This window comes from Vanessa cardui, chromosome 6, assembly GCF_905220365.1.
Source record: "Vanessa cardui chromosome 6, ilVanCard2.1, whole genome shotgun sequence".
In the NCBI taxonomy this organism is placed as follows: Eukaryota; Metazoa; Arthropoda; class Insecta; order Lepidoptera; family Nymphalidae; genus Vanessa; species Vanessa cardui.
Window position 1 is genome coordinate 11,202,048 of NC_061128.1, and position 12,920 is coordinate 11,214,967.

Below are 12,920 nucleotides of genomic sequence, written 5' to 3' on the forward strand. Positions count from 1 at the left end.
TAATATACTCTGATTACAATAATTCACAATTTATTTTTCGCATTGTCAAATAGCCTATTGGCGGAGTGCAAAGATAGCGTTCATTGTCCCTCGACCTGGCATAAACCCCAACTGATTTTCGGTAATTTCACTCTCCTCTCGCAATCATCTCTATAACCTCCCATACATAAATAGTATGTGATATGAGTTTAATTCCTCTATAGTTGTCGCAATCCTGTACATCCCCTTTATTTTTGAAGATGGGCACTAGTGAACTAATGCACCATTCTTGTGGGATGGTTTCTTCATGCAACAGCTTATTGAAGAATAAAGTACTTAATAATAAATAACTAAATATATACATATTAACTAGTTATCGCACCCAGATTCGCTCAAATAAGATAAAAAGGCTAATATTGTTGGTATTCAAGCTTACTTTATACTAAATTCAGTGAAATTATGGACATATTAACTTTCAAATTTACAATATTAGTATAGACAATGTTGGTAGAATAATAAAACACAAGTTTGAACATAATTTAATATTATCTTTTCACCGCTATATTGATTTGTGTCATCATCATAGAAAAAAAAGAATATATTACAGCCAAGTGACTAACATACTTTTACAAATATAAATATTGATATCTCAAATAACATAAAATTAAATACATTTTGTGTAATAGAATCTCACAGCCTCTTTTTTTCTAGAAATTTTGAATTTTAAAACTGCAAATAATGTGTCTCGCAAACAACATTTTGACATCAATTTATCCCAAATTCCTATAGAATATTATTTCATTATTAGAACATTTGTTATAAAGAGAAAAATATGTTATACATACTTTTGTTTGTATAACTTTACAATTGTTATTTTATTTTTGGAATAATCTTTTATTGATTTAGAACATTTATAAGATTCAAGTCTTTTCCCGATACAATTTCTGTTACTTGAGATTTCCATATCACAAATAATAAATTTCTGAAATTATAACTAAATTGTAACACATTTGAAGCACTAGCAAACCCGCACGGCGGGACAACGTGCAAGAGACAATTCAACTCATTCCGATCCTACAGTCAACATTACACTGCCCATATTTCAATACCAACAATTACTTTATATTTGTTTTTTTTTTTAAAGTTTTCAGTATTGAAAAATCTGAGACGCTCTTTTATATAAATAAAGTATTATCAATAAAGAAAACGAAACAATTTGGTATACTCTTTAATTTTATATCATATTATATATTTTCGTATTAACCGCGAGTACATACTTTTTTTTATATCAGGTTTTTTTTATATCAGTCGCGACACAGGCAGACCTGACAGTCGCGCTCTGTAGAAACTTCACTCATTATAATATAAAAAAAGTTTGGACTCGGTTAAAACCAAAATATGATATATAATATACATTGATTTTGATCATCTTAGATGATGTTCTTAATATAGAACAAACGCAACTACATTTATAAATTTTACATCAGATAACACAATGTGCAGATTAAGTATATTAAATAAATCTGGTGACTAAAGAATTTCGTGTAAACCTAAAACAGGGTTGCCAATCTAGCAGTTTTACCAAGACGTGTTTTGTCGTTGAATCGACCTTGATAATTCAAAAATTTAATATATTTGGAGAATGAAGATTCCGAAGGCAAGATTAAATTGGATATTTTTTAACGAATTGTTTATTTTTTTTCCCCTCTTCTTTTTTCATGATGAAAACAGCTGTACACTATTTTTTTTGTACACAGCCTGATGGCAAGTGGCAACCCTAGTCTAATGTCACTTTATAATAAAAATAACATTTTTTAGAAGAATACATCGACCTATCAAATAAACTATATTAACAAAATTTTGTTTTTTTTTTTTCAACTTTATATACAGCTATCATGGAGCAAAATTAGTCTCACACTATATATTATATTAACTTATTATTTAGCTAACAATATGAGATAAGTATATTTATAATGTATATATGCTAATATTATCAGAGAATCTAAACAATCTATTACAATACGTACAAATCCTTAATATTGCGACTGATAGATATAAAAAGTTTTGATATATAATTGATATTGCAAGTCCACGTAAAAATACAGTACAATATTATTTGATAATAAAATAACCGATGGTTGGATTGAATTTACGATACGATGATAAAAAAAAAAAAATTAAAACAAATTGTGTGGACATTGTTATCGACTATTTATCTCTAAAATTATTTACTAACAGCCGCTATATACTTTGGATAGTATTTTATTTTAATGTGGCAATACTTTGCGTTCAAATACCGTTAATATGAGTCGAATGAAGCAAACTTGGCACAAATAAAAACCGCCATCATCAATGAATACAAAATAATGCCACATAATTCAGAGAGTTCGTCGACTCAAGCTAATTAAATTTACGACCTAAGATTTTAATTTTTTTCTCATCGAATTACACAGACTGAGACGTTTAGTTGCGGACGCCATTTTTAAATGGCGGCGAATTGATTTGCAATATGTGAATAAACAAAACGGTTGCGCTATTCGAGATAATATTATATCATTAATTTGAGCATACATTGAAAAAAAATATGTAAACAGACATGAAACATTAGTCTTTCTGTAATTCAACGAGAAATGTACGCCAAGACACATATCAAAGATTAAAAGCTGTGGTCGAGAAAGGTCTTTGTAGCGTGCACTTCTACCTTGATACGTATTTCGATGAACTAATGTAATTTACAATAGCAGTTAACGCATTACACGAACGAGCCGGACTCCACTCACACTCAAGGCGACGGCAGAAAACGGTCTGATCAACGTCGAACGCGAATGCAACGTTTAAGATTTCATTTATAAAACGAGTAATCTATTCAACGGACTATATCTTTAAACTAGCTACCAAAGAAATATCTCGCGCGGAATGCGGAATCCGTTTCGAAATCGTATTTGAAGAATCGTCGTCGATCGCGGGCGAGGAGTCCGCAGCCAGCGGGAGACGAGGGGAACGACTGTCGCCCGACGGCGGCCCGACGGGAGCCGACGGGGGCCGACGGGCGCCGACGGGAGCCGACGGGGGCCGACGGGAGCCGACGGAAGCCGACGGGAGCCGAGCGGCCGCCGACTAGCGCGCGCTGCCCGACTTACTGTGCGAGATGAGCCACTGCAGCGTTATGTCAATGTTGTCCTTCTCCTTGCACGAGATCGAGTAGCAGCAGATCTCGCGATCCTGGATGGCTGAGAGGTTCCTGGGGAGAGACAGGCAGAGGGTTATGTACCAGCTATGACTGCTTCGAACAAATATGAGCCGATATGGCCCAGTGGTTAGAACGCGTGCAGCTTAACCGATGACTGCGGGTTCAAACCCAGGCAAGCACCACTGAATATTCGTGTGCTTAATTTGTGTTTATAATTCATCTCGTCTTCGACGATGAAGGAAAACATAGTGAGGAAACCTGCATGTGTCTAATTTCATAGAAATTCTGCCACATGAGTATTCCACCAACCCCCCACTGGAACAGCTTAGTGAAATATGTTCCAAACCCTCTCCTCACTTTGAGGGGAGGCCTTAGCCCAGGAGTGGTTGTTGTTGTTGAAGGAATATATACCCATTTTCCTGTTAATATGCCTTGAAGAAGAAACCCTCATCATATCCTCAAAAAACAAACCAAAAATAGAAAAATCAATTCTATCATCTTCCCACAACATTATTGTATGCAGAAGTAAGTATACATAAAAACAATATATATAAGACAGTAGAGTGTAGCAGGTATAACAACAACAGCCTGTAAATTCCCACTGCTGGGTTAAAGGTCTCCTCTAGCAGGTATAAAGTAACAGCCTGTAAATTTCCCACTGCTGGGCTAATGGCCTCCTCTCCCATTAAGGAGAGGGCTTGGAACACCACCACCACCACGCTGTTCCAGTGCGGGTTGGTGGAATGCAAATGTGGCAGAATTTCAATGAAATTCACATGCAGGTTTCCTCACGATGTTTTGCTTCACCGCCGAGCACGAGATGAATTATAAACACAAATTAAGCACATACATATAGTGGTGCTTGCCTGGGTTTGAACCCGAAATCATCGGTTCAGATGCACGCGTTCTAGCCACTGGGCCATCACGGCTCCAGCAGGTATTGTATAGGGTAGAATATGTCAGTACATGCGCTCGATGAGGCCATGCTCGTCTAGAGCGTGGGGCAGATCCCGCTTGTTTCCCAGCACCAGCACAGGTATGCCGGTGAGCTGCTGCTTTTCCAACAGGCTATGCAGCTCGTTTCGAGACGCCTCGATCTTATCCGGGTCCGCGGCGTCGACCATATATCTGCAAATGACACCACAGTACAATCATTATGATAATTTAAATAATATTGCTCAATGAACAAAGAAGACAAATACCAGAATATCTAATTCTCATATTGGGTTGTCCATTAATCACTTGATCTTTTTTTAGCATTTTTTAACCCCCCCTCCCCCATTGGTGATACATAGTGAGGTTTAAGACCACCCCCCCTCCCCCTTCTCAACATCACGTGTATTTTTAGTACCTACAACGAATCTTAAAATTTTCTGAATATTATCTTAATTTAAATACAGGTATAAACTATAATCTTATTTTATTCTGAAATTAAGGACCATATTTGTTTAAAAATCGCGCATTAGACGAAAAAATAAATACACGAGATATCTTACTACACCCCCCCTCCCCCTTGTGTTATTTTCGTGATTTTTATCAAACCCCTCCCCCCCTTTCAAGCCTCACGTGATTAATGGACAACCCCTATGCTTATTTGCGTCAGTATTGTTGACTAATATCTTACATTTCTAAAATATCATACAAAAGATTCATAAATTGGTTTATGAATAACATTTTCCCAAACATTTAGTGACACTAGATTAGAATGGACTATTGTCAATATCAAATAAATATTTCATTAGCATTTACCTATTTAATTAGTTATTATTAAAAAAAATAATTAGAAACTCATTCATAAAATCTTTAATCACATAGTGTTGTGTATTTAGTAACACTAATAACTTAAAAATGTACTTACACTATAGCGTTGACTCCTCTACAATACCTTTCCCACATGGAACGGAATCTAGGCTGTCCACCTATATCCCAGACCTATGAAGCAAATTGAGTCAATGTAATAACTGCCACAAGAAATATCACTTATATCATATGGCCAATACATAATGGTCGATGATACATTTGCACATAATATTGGACTGGACTAATCTACCTGAGTTAATACCTGTTGACTTCCAGGCATGATATATTATATACATATATAATTGTATTTAAGTAATGTGACTGTATTTTAGACAACATTTAAGTTGAAAAAGAGTAACTACTGAGTTTCTTGCTGGTTCTTTTTGGTAGAATCTTATCTCTAAACTGGTGGTAACTTGATAGTTAAATGACGATTCAAAAGTGCTTGTAAAAGCCTACTTGAATAATGTTTATTTTGATTTGAATGGCAAAAAAGGAGGGATAAATAGAATTCAGATATTAACATTCCAGTTATTAATTATTAATAGCTCTTATATATTGTCCACTACAAACCACTCTAAATCTCTATTTATGATACAACAAAACTATTTTAATTCACTTTAATTTCCAATACCAGTTTCAGAGACATTCAAACCATTAAGTTGATAATGATTTCATAACAATTCCAATTAGAAATTGTCTATTTATTTTCTCTCTTCATGAGATTGGAATAGTAAAACTATTTTTTTACTTTAACTTACTATATATCATAATAAAAAGGCTTAAAATATTGCCCGCATTATTTAAAATAAACTTTCTCTCATAATGTTTGATAATTTCTAAGGACTTTCTAAACTGCATACAAAATTTAGTATGGAAGTACAAGAGATGTACCTATATTTCGATAGTCATTATTCTGAGTTCAAAGATTATTGTGTTTAGAAAAGATCAATTATTTGTAACAACATTTTGTTATTAACTGAAAATCATACTTTATATATAAGAACACATAATGAGTTTAAGTGGTGAATTTTTCTTTAAGAACATTTATTTAAATCCTAACAAAATGAAGTATTAGCCAGTATTGGACTAGCAAATTGAAAACGCTGAAATTTTACCTGACTACTGTTCAATGTAGGATCAAATAATGCTAGAACACTAAATTAATTTAGTAAAAAATATGTGAAAAAATTTTACATCATTGTACAAATATTACATTGTTATTAATATTGGGGTAGACCATAAAAAATAATAATAAATAAAAATAATAGTGACCACACCACACCAAAACAATTCAATATAAAAAACAACACTTACTTTAATAGTGACATTGCCCTTTGTAATTTTGCGCATGTTGAAACCAACAGTCGGAATCATGTCTTCACTAAATTGACCAGACTGAAATAAACAATTATTGTAATAAAACATTTAAAAGTATGCTTTATGTAACCCCTATCGAAGAGGTTAAAGTTAAATTTCTTTATGTAGTGTGCTTTATGGCAATAATGAAAGTTTGGTTTGAAACTAATTTAATTCTTCGTGAGCAAATGACAGTTTGAAGATAAAATATCGTAAAAAAATATTGTAATTTCCACACGCTATACCTATATGTAGAGGAAAGGGAACACATGCACCTGATAAGAACAGTTTCTGAGGTAAAAAGTACCTGTTGTACCCCAGAACATAATCCTATCTCAGTGCTAAATTTCACCCAAATCTGTGCAGCTGATCTTGTATTAATGAGTAACAATCATCCATCCATCAAAACTTTCATATTAATACTATATGTAAGATTACTTTTTCATGCAATACCCATTGGAACAAACGTTACGTTATATCACACTATGATATGATATGAGTCATAAAAACAATTTTTGTTATAATGCAATATAGTTACATCAAAGTTAAATTTTAAGAATATATTTATAAGCTTTTGAAATACATCGACATTTGTAAATGCAGTTCCCTTTATAATAAAATATGTCCGGCTCGCTCTTTATAAAATATCCCACACATTTCCTTTGTGATTTACAAAAGAAATTTAAAAACATTCAAGTAATTATCTCATGAAAAATGAATCTCGATACCTAATTTTTTACTTATTCAATGAAAATATTCCTTTTCAAACATCAAAAATAACTAAGAATACTCATTATAATGTAACTTTATACAATTTAAGTACACAACAAATATTTTGTGATAATACATACGGCAATGACGTTAACAAAAGTTGTTTTCCCTGAATATTGTAGGCCGACCAATGTCAATTCCATCTCTTCCTTCCAAAACAAGCTTTTAATCCAATCAAGGATACGATTGATTAAAGCTAACATTTTATTAAACAATCTAGTAAATTTATGACTGAAAAAAGTAAAATTTAATACGCCTTTTAGAAAAATCGGTGGTCTTAACAATTTGACAGTCACCGGTTGCGTTTAGTAATTCCATCAATTATAAAGTTCGGTTATTGCATCGTCTCATATATGAAGTCGAAGATAAAATTATTCTTACTATTAAATTTTGATTTTTGATTTGAGTTATTACTGAATTTATATAAATTAAAATTATGTATTATCTTGCTAGAAATTATAAATGTAACAAGTACAAAGAAACAATGAGGTAATGTTGCGTGTTATAAAAAAATATTATTGAATTTCTAGTTCTGAATTAATAACTATATAAGAAATAATACAAATAAATACATATAGGTAGTATAATATATTTTAGTTATTATTCAGCTTAACCTTTTGTTTAACCACTTGACTTGTTTCGTCGTGCTGCCATCGCAAGAAGTAAAAGTCGGACCAAATTTAAATAATTACTTACTACGTAACGTCTATTCTATCGTTTTAAATGCAGAGTAACGAGATGTCTTATTTTATATTTGACCGGCTTAGTGAGTTCGAATCACGGGCATAGCTTATTAAATAGTTATGCATTGGATTTTTCTGTCAAAAAAATTCTCAGTAACGGCTCGTGCCTCGAAAAGTAGTTAAAGCCGTGGGCTTTGTGGTCCGTTGTAATCTTTCCGGTCGTGTCGCGCAGCGCACTTGACTTCTCATCGGATTATGAGTGTGAGCTCACACATCGAAATCTGCATGAGTCGGATTAAAATGTACATATGTATCTATCAACCAATATTCAAGCAGTGTGTGTCTGTGGAATAAGCCTTATATATTCCTACACAAAGGATATTGAGAAAATATACAGGTATAATCAATGATATTATAATAAACACATATGTTATATCCATACTAAACAACAGAAAAACATGTGCCGCGCGGGGACGGTTTATTTTAGTTTATTTTTACATTTCGTTAAAAGTAAAAAGGATAGCTTGATAAAAACAATAAGTAAAAGGGATAACTAGATGTTTTTATTACGCAAAATGTATTACTACGTAAAACAACTAAAGGCAGACGTCCCAATTAAGACGTTTTCTAGTCTTCACTTTTTGCGCGTTAATAACATATCGGTTTACTACAACATCATTGGGTATAATTAAGAGTTTTAAAAAGGAATTGTAAAACTATTTTTTTTTTCTTTATGTTTTTAAGATCCAAATAACATTAGCTGTTAGTATACACACATACATTTTTCGGTAACTTTATATCGGTACATCAATTATGCTAATAGTTAATTGTAATGGTATGTTAAAACCGCTTATAAATGTACTAATTGCGTAAGTTCAGGGTATATGAATGATGCATATTCCAGCTATATTTAATCTAACAATGGGAACCAGACGCGCTGAATTAATTTTAAATGAAAATCACAGACATGAGTTTACGTAAACGCACGCGTTGTGTTATGTTCAGCGATTTGAAGTAAACGAAGGGGCGCGGGCCGCAGCGGCGAATTTCAGTCACGTGTAGCCGAGCGTGGCACTGACACAGAATAATTTAGCTTGGAGGTGTTTTATAATTTACTTGAATTATCTTTAAATAATAGGTATTGCAAATTATTTTCATTTCTTTTGGTGTCTTCGCAAATTTCTTCGAAACTAAAAAAGGATTTTCATGTAGTTGAAAAAACTATGTAGATTTTATATAAAATAAATTAATTCAATAACTTATATTTCATTTGATACATATCTGACTACAAAGGTATCTCAGTACAATAATCTGCTATGCATCAGTTTTTGGATTAAAAAAAAAGACTGGTAAGTTGCTTGTGCTCGATTCGGGTGACGATTTGATTGGCCGAAAACGGAGGTATCAACAGCGAGCACATTACATAAGTATAGTACGACACAAATTAGATGTAGCATCGGAAAATGCAATGGAATGAAAATAAAACCGATCACTGCCGATTTACACGACCAATAGAAATAGCTCCCTATCGCGCCATTCGACGCTATTCGTCGCTATAGATTCCCGCGTCAGAGAAAGCAAGTGCAAGTAAATCGACGTGTCAAATTGACGAATATATTATATCATATGATATTAGAAGTTATTACGATCGTGTAAAGATCATTTTCGTATGAGAAATAAATTTTAATAATTTGAGATAGCGTACTCAATTCGGATGCGATCGGTTTTACGAAATTTGCCGATGCGACATCTAAGTTGTGTCGTACTATACCTTCTATTTTCCAATGGACGACTTCGTCATAAGTGTAAAGTTACTGAAACTACCATAGCTGTAGCCTAGGCGAGTCTTACTTGCGTGTCAGTCTCAGTTTTAACTAGGACAAGACCAAAGTCACGTTCAAGAGACATATCGTGACGGAACCGATACACGTCAAGGGAAACTTCTCGAAGTTGTTGGTGAATGTATATTGAAAAATTTCTTCAATAGTAATATCTTAAAGGAGGAACACGATAGCATCATTCGTTTGGGGTGGACTATTATCGATGTTTTATGCCGAAAGGGTTTAACTCATGCTACTATGTCATTACATACAGTACCAAAACTTGAAAGCAATCCTTGCGGGACGAGCCACAAAGTCGCGTAGCGGCGAATGTCTTTAAAGGACAATTATATGTAGATGCATAAAGTTACTAGCACATTTGTAGCGTCATATCGAAGAACTCATTCTTTGCGGTAAATGAGTCCCAGAGTGGATAAAATGAATTAAACGCGATCCAGGATCCCCCAAATGAAGCCTATTCTTATTCCTTATAATATGTCTATAGTGTATAATAGGTCTGATATTTATAGTAATAATATAAATAAGAAACTCTTTGTCTGTCTATCTATTACGTTTCACGACTAAACATAATTAAATTTGGTAAATATATAGGCAATTTTGATTGTGATACCAAATATCTATTGACCAATCCCTTAAATGCGAACGAATCCGTGAGCGACAACTAGTAACATTATTTATTTGTTTAAGTGACTGTCTAGGGCGTCAAATTTGGGGGTGCCAAGGACAGGTGTTTCTTATCTCCCGTGCTGCGTATCCACAATATTTCGCCTTATAGGTACATATCGTTAGAAGCTTTAGAGACCACTTTTCAAATACAGCTTCGTACGAAAAAATAGGCAAAGTCGTCCCTGAAATCATCCAGGCCCAGCCAGGCCCTGGTTAAATTTAAAAGGGCTTCGAATGCATGTCTAGAACCAGGCACGTGTATGGTCCAGGCCCCATCAGGCCCTGGTTGCGTTCTGACTTCGGATGCATGTCTAGAACCAGGCACTTGTATGGTCCAGGCTCTGTCAGGCCCTGGTTGCGTTCTGACTTCGGATGCATGTCTTGAACCAAGCTAAGGTTAAACCTTATGGTTAGGGTTAGCCCTGCCTAACACGGAAAAACTAATATTTTAATAAACGCATGAAAAACCTCTGTACTTATTGTACCATACGAGTAAACAAGTGACCTGTATTACGTAAAGATTAGTAATGTTCTATATATTATGATTTTATATTTTTATGACTAAGTCCCAATATTCTTAAATCTAGTACGGTTATAGTTTTTTTAATGTCATATAGTTTGGTGGAATGGCAAATGGGTCATCAAGTAGGTAGTGGTAACTACCCATGTACATTGGGTATATAAATCATTCCTCAAAACAAGAACCTTGGAAAAGAAGATGTTATGTGCCTCGTGCCTGTCCTCACACTAGCTCATTCAACCTTCAAACCGGCACACAACAAAATATTGCTTTTTATAGGTAGAATATGTTTGAATATGATGACTGGCTGATACCGAGCCAGACGGGCTTGCACAATGTCACAAACCACTGAGTGTGGGTAGACTTAAAGTTAAATGAATAATGATAAAAATTAAATTTTCTCCATTCGTGGGAAATGTAAAAAAGCTGGTATTACTCAACACATAATCAATCGTCACGTGACGCAGACAATGCAGCTGCAGCATGTGTGTAAACTGTATAGTAATAAAATCTAAAACGAAGTTTGGTTTCTTTTGTTATAAACGAAGCACAATGGTCTAGAAAAGATAAACACAAAAAAGAGCCAACACAATATTTAAAATATTTATATTTTTGGCCAACATAATCAAACCGATTAAGTAAGAGTATTTGTAATAAGAGGTACAAATAATACTTATTACCGAATTAGCTATCTTTGATAATCTTACTCTGTGTAACGCTCCAGGCGTGCATCTTCACGTTGGTTATGGATTTTATGTTATTGAACTAATTACAGATTATATTTATTAATCATAATAAATAGATTGGTATTCAGTATATTAACTCAGCTGCAATCATCTATACAAATTCCTACATTTGAAACAGCTTGAGAACAGTAAAAAAAAGAAGTTAAGATTGAAAGAAGAAAGTCAGCAACAGTCAATATAATTTCAATGGAACTACTAGTTACCCAGTTTATTACAATTAATAATAAAACGTGATTGATATAAATCAATATATTTTTCAAATACAAATACAAGTTTGTTATTGTTTTATATACGAGATGAATGTTATCAAACGCATCCATAATAACCTGCACATTTATTCACTCGTGCCATATTTTGACGGTGGCGGTGATGTCACATGACTTCAGACTGACCGGCCGGCATCGACTCGAGTCAACTTTACGATCAGAATCAGATCCACCGCGTACGTCTCACGGCGCTGACGTCTGCAATTAACGTACTGTCAAACAATAACAACAACAATCATTTAAGTGTTTAATCAAATAATATTATGGTTAGCGAAGAGCTCACCTAAATATAGTGTTTATTGAATAGTGTTGTGCCCAATACGGGAACAATGTGACAGATAATTGATGAATTATATTCAGTGATAGTGTTAACATAGTGATATAACACTCCTTATTGTTGTGTTAAAATTTGAATATGGAATCACATCATTATTGGGAAGAGAATGGACATGCCGTTAAGTACGACAAGTAAGTACATTTATCATTGTCCTGGCAGGAAATAAAGCGCATATTATCACGTAGAGACGATTTAAATCATGGTAAATAAAAGCACTATATCGAGTATTCATTGGATTATGGGAATCTTTTCAGGAAATATTGATGGTATCCATGTAAACAGCTTGTATGAATATGTTTTAACCGATATAGGTTTTCAAGGTCGTTCTTACACATGTCTGATTATTTGAAAGATTTACCCCTTGCATAGCAACTATTTTCTCTTATTTAATACTGCCAAGTCGATTTCCGATCAAGGGTATATTGCTTCCTATTCTTCATAGTTTTAATTTTACGTCGTAAAAAGCGTATTAAAGTATTTCGAAATGATTGCAATGCAGGCTATGTAGTATCATTATTAGGGATGAGACTGTTAAATACACATAATTATTTTATATGTGTCTGTCATTATGAGCAATAAAATACATTCAAGATTGTATAAGTCGCATGTTAAATCGATAAGTACTTACTTAACTGAGAGGAAACTCAATGATGAAATAATGAATCCACAACAAAATATGAGTCGATAAATAGTAACGTACTAATACGTGTCTAAAAGTATAATAAATGTTTAAAAATCGTCTGCTACGAAACTTGTCATTTA

The 12,920-nt window shown here is 33.7% G+C and overlaps 2 protein-coding genes across 8 annotated transcripts in view; one reads left to right on the forward strand and one right to left on the reverse strand.

Moving 5' to 3' along the window:
- Positions 1 to 506: 506 nt before the first annotated feature.
- LOC124530343 (ADP-ribosylation factor-like protein 8) lies at positions 507 to 7,421 on the reverse strand. The gene is made up of 5 exons (XM_047104484.1): positions 7,180 to 7,421; positions 6,287 to 6,367; positions 5,028 to 5,101; positions 4,136 to 4,297; positions 507 to 3,220 (listed from the first exon to the last, which is right to left on the reverse strand). The coding sequence occupies exons 1-5, from the start codon at positions 7,300 to 7,302 to the stop codon at positions 3,097 to 3,099; spliced, it is 564 nt and encodes a 187-aa protein (XP_046960440.1). The 5' UTR covers positions 7,303 to 7,421; the 3' UTR covers positions 507 to 3,096.
- Positions 7,422 to 11,949: 4,528 nt separating this feature from the next.
- Positions 11,950 to 12,920, forward strand: part of LOC124530209 (transcription factor cwo) — a 37,945-nt gene continuing 36,974 nt past the window's right edge. Inside the window, exon 1 of one of the 7 annotated variants that reach the window (XM_047104248.1) lies at positions 11,950 to 12,289. In XM_047104248.1, the coding sequence (XP_046960204.1) occupies positions 12,237 to 12,289 (53 nt within the window). In that variant the 5' untranslated portion in view covers positions 11,950 to 12,236. The remainder of the gene's footprint in view (positions 12,290 to 12,920) is intronic. The other 6 variants (XM_047104249.1, XM_047104250.1, XM_047104252.1 and 3 more) reach the window with 6 other exon arrangements.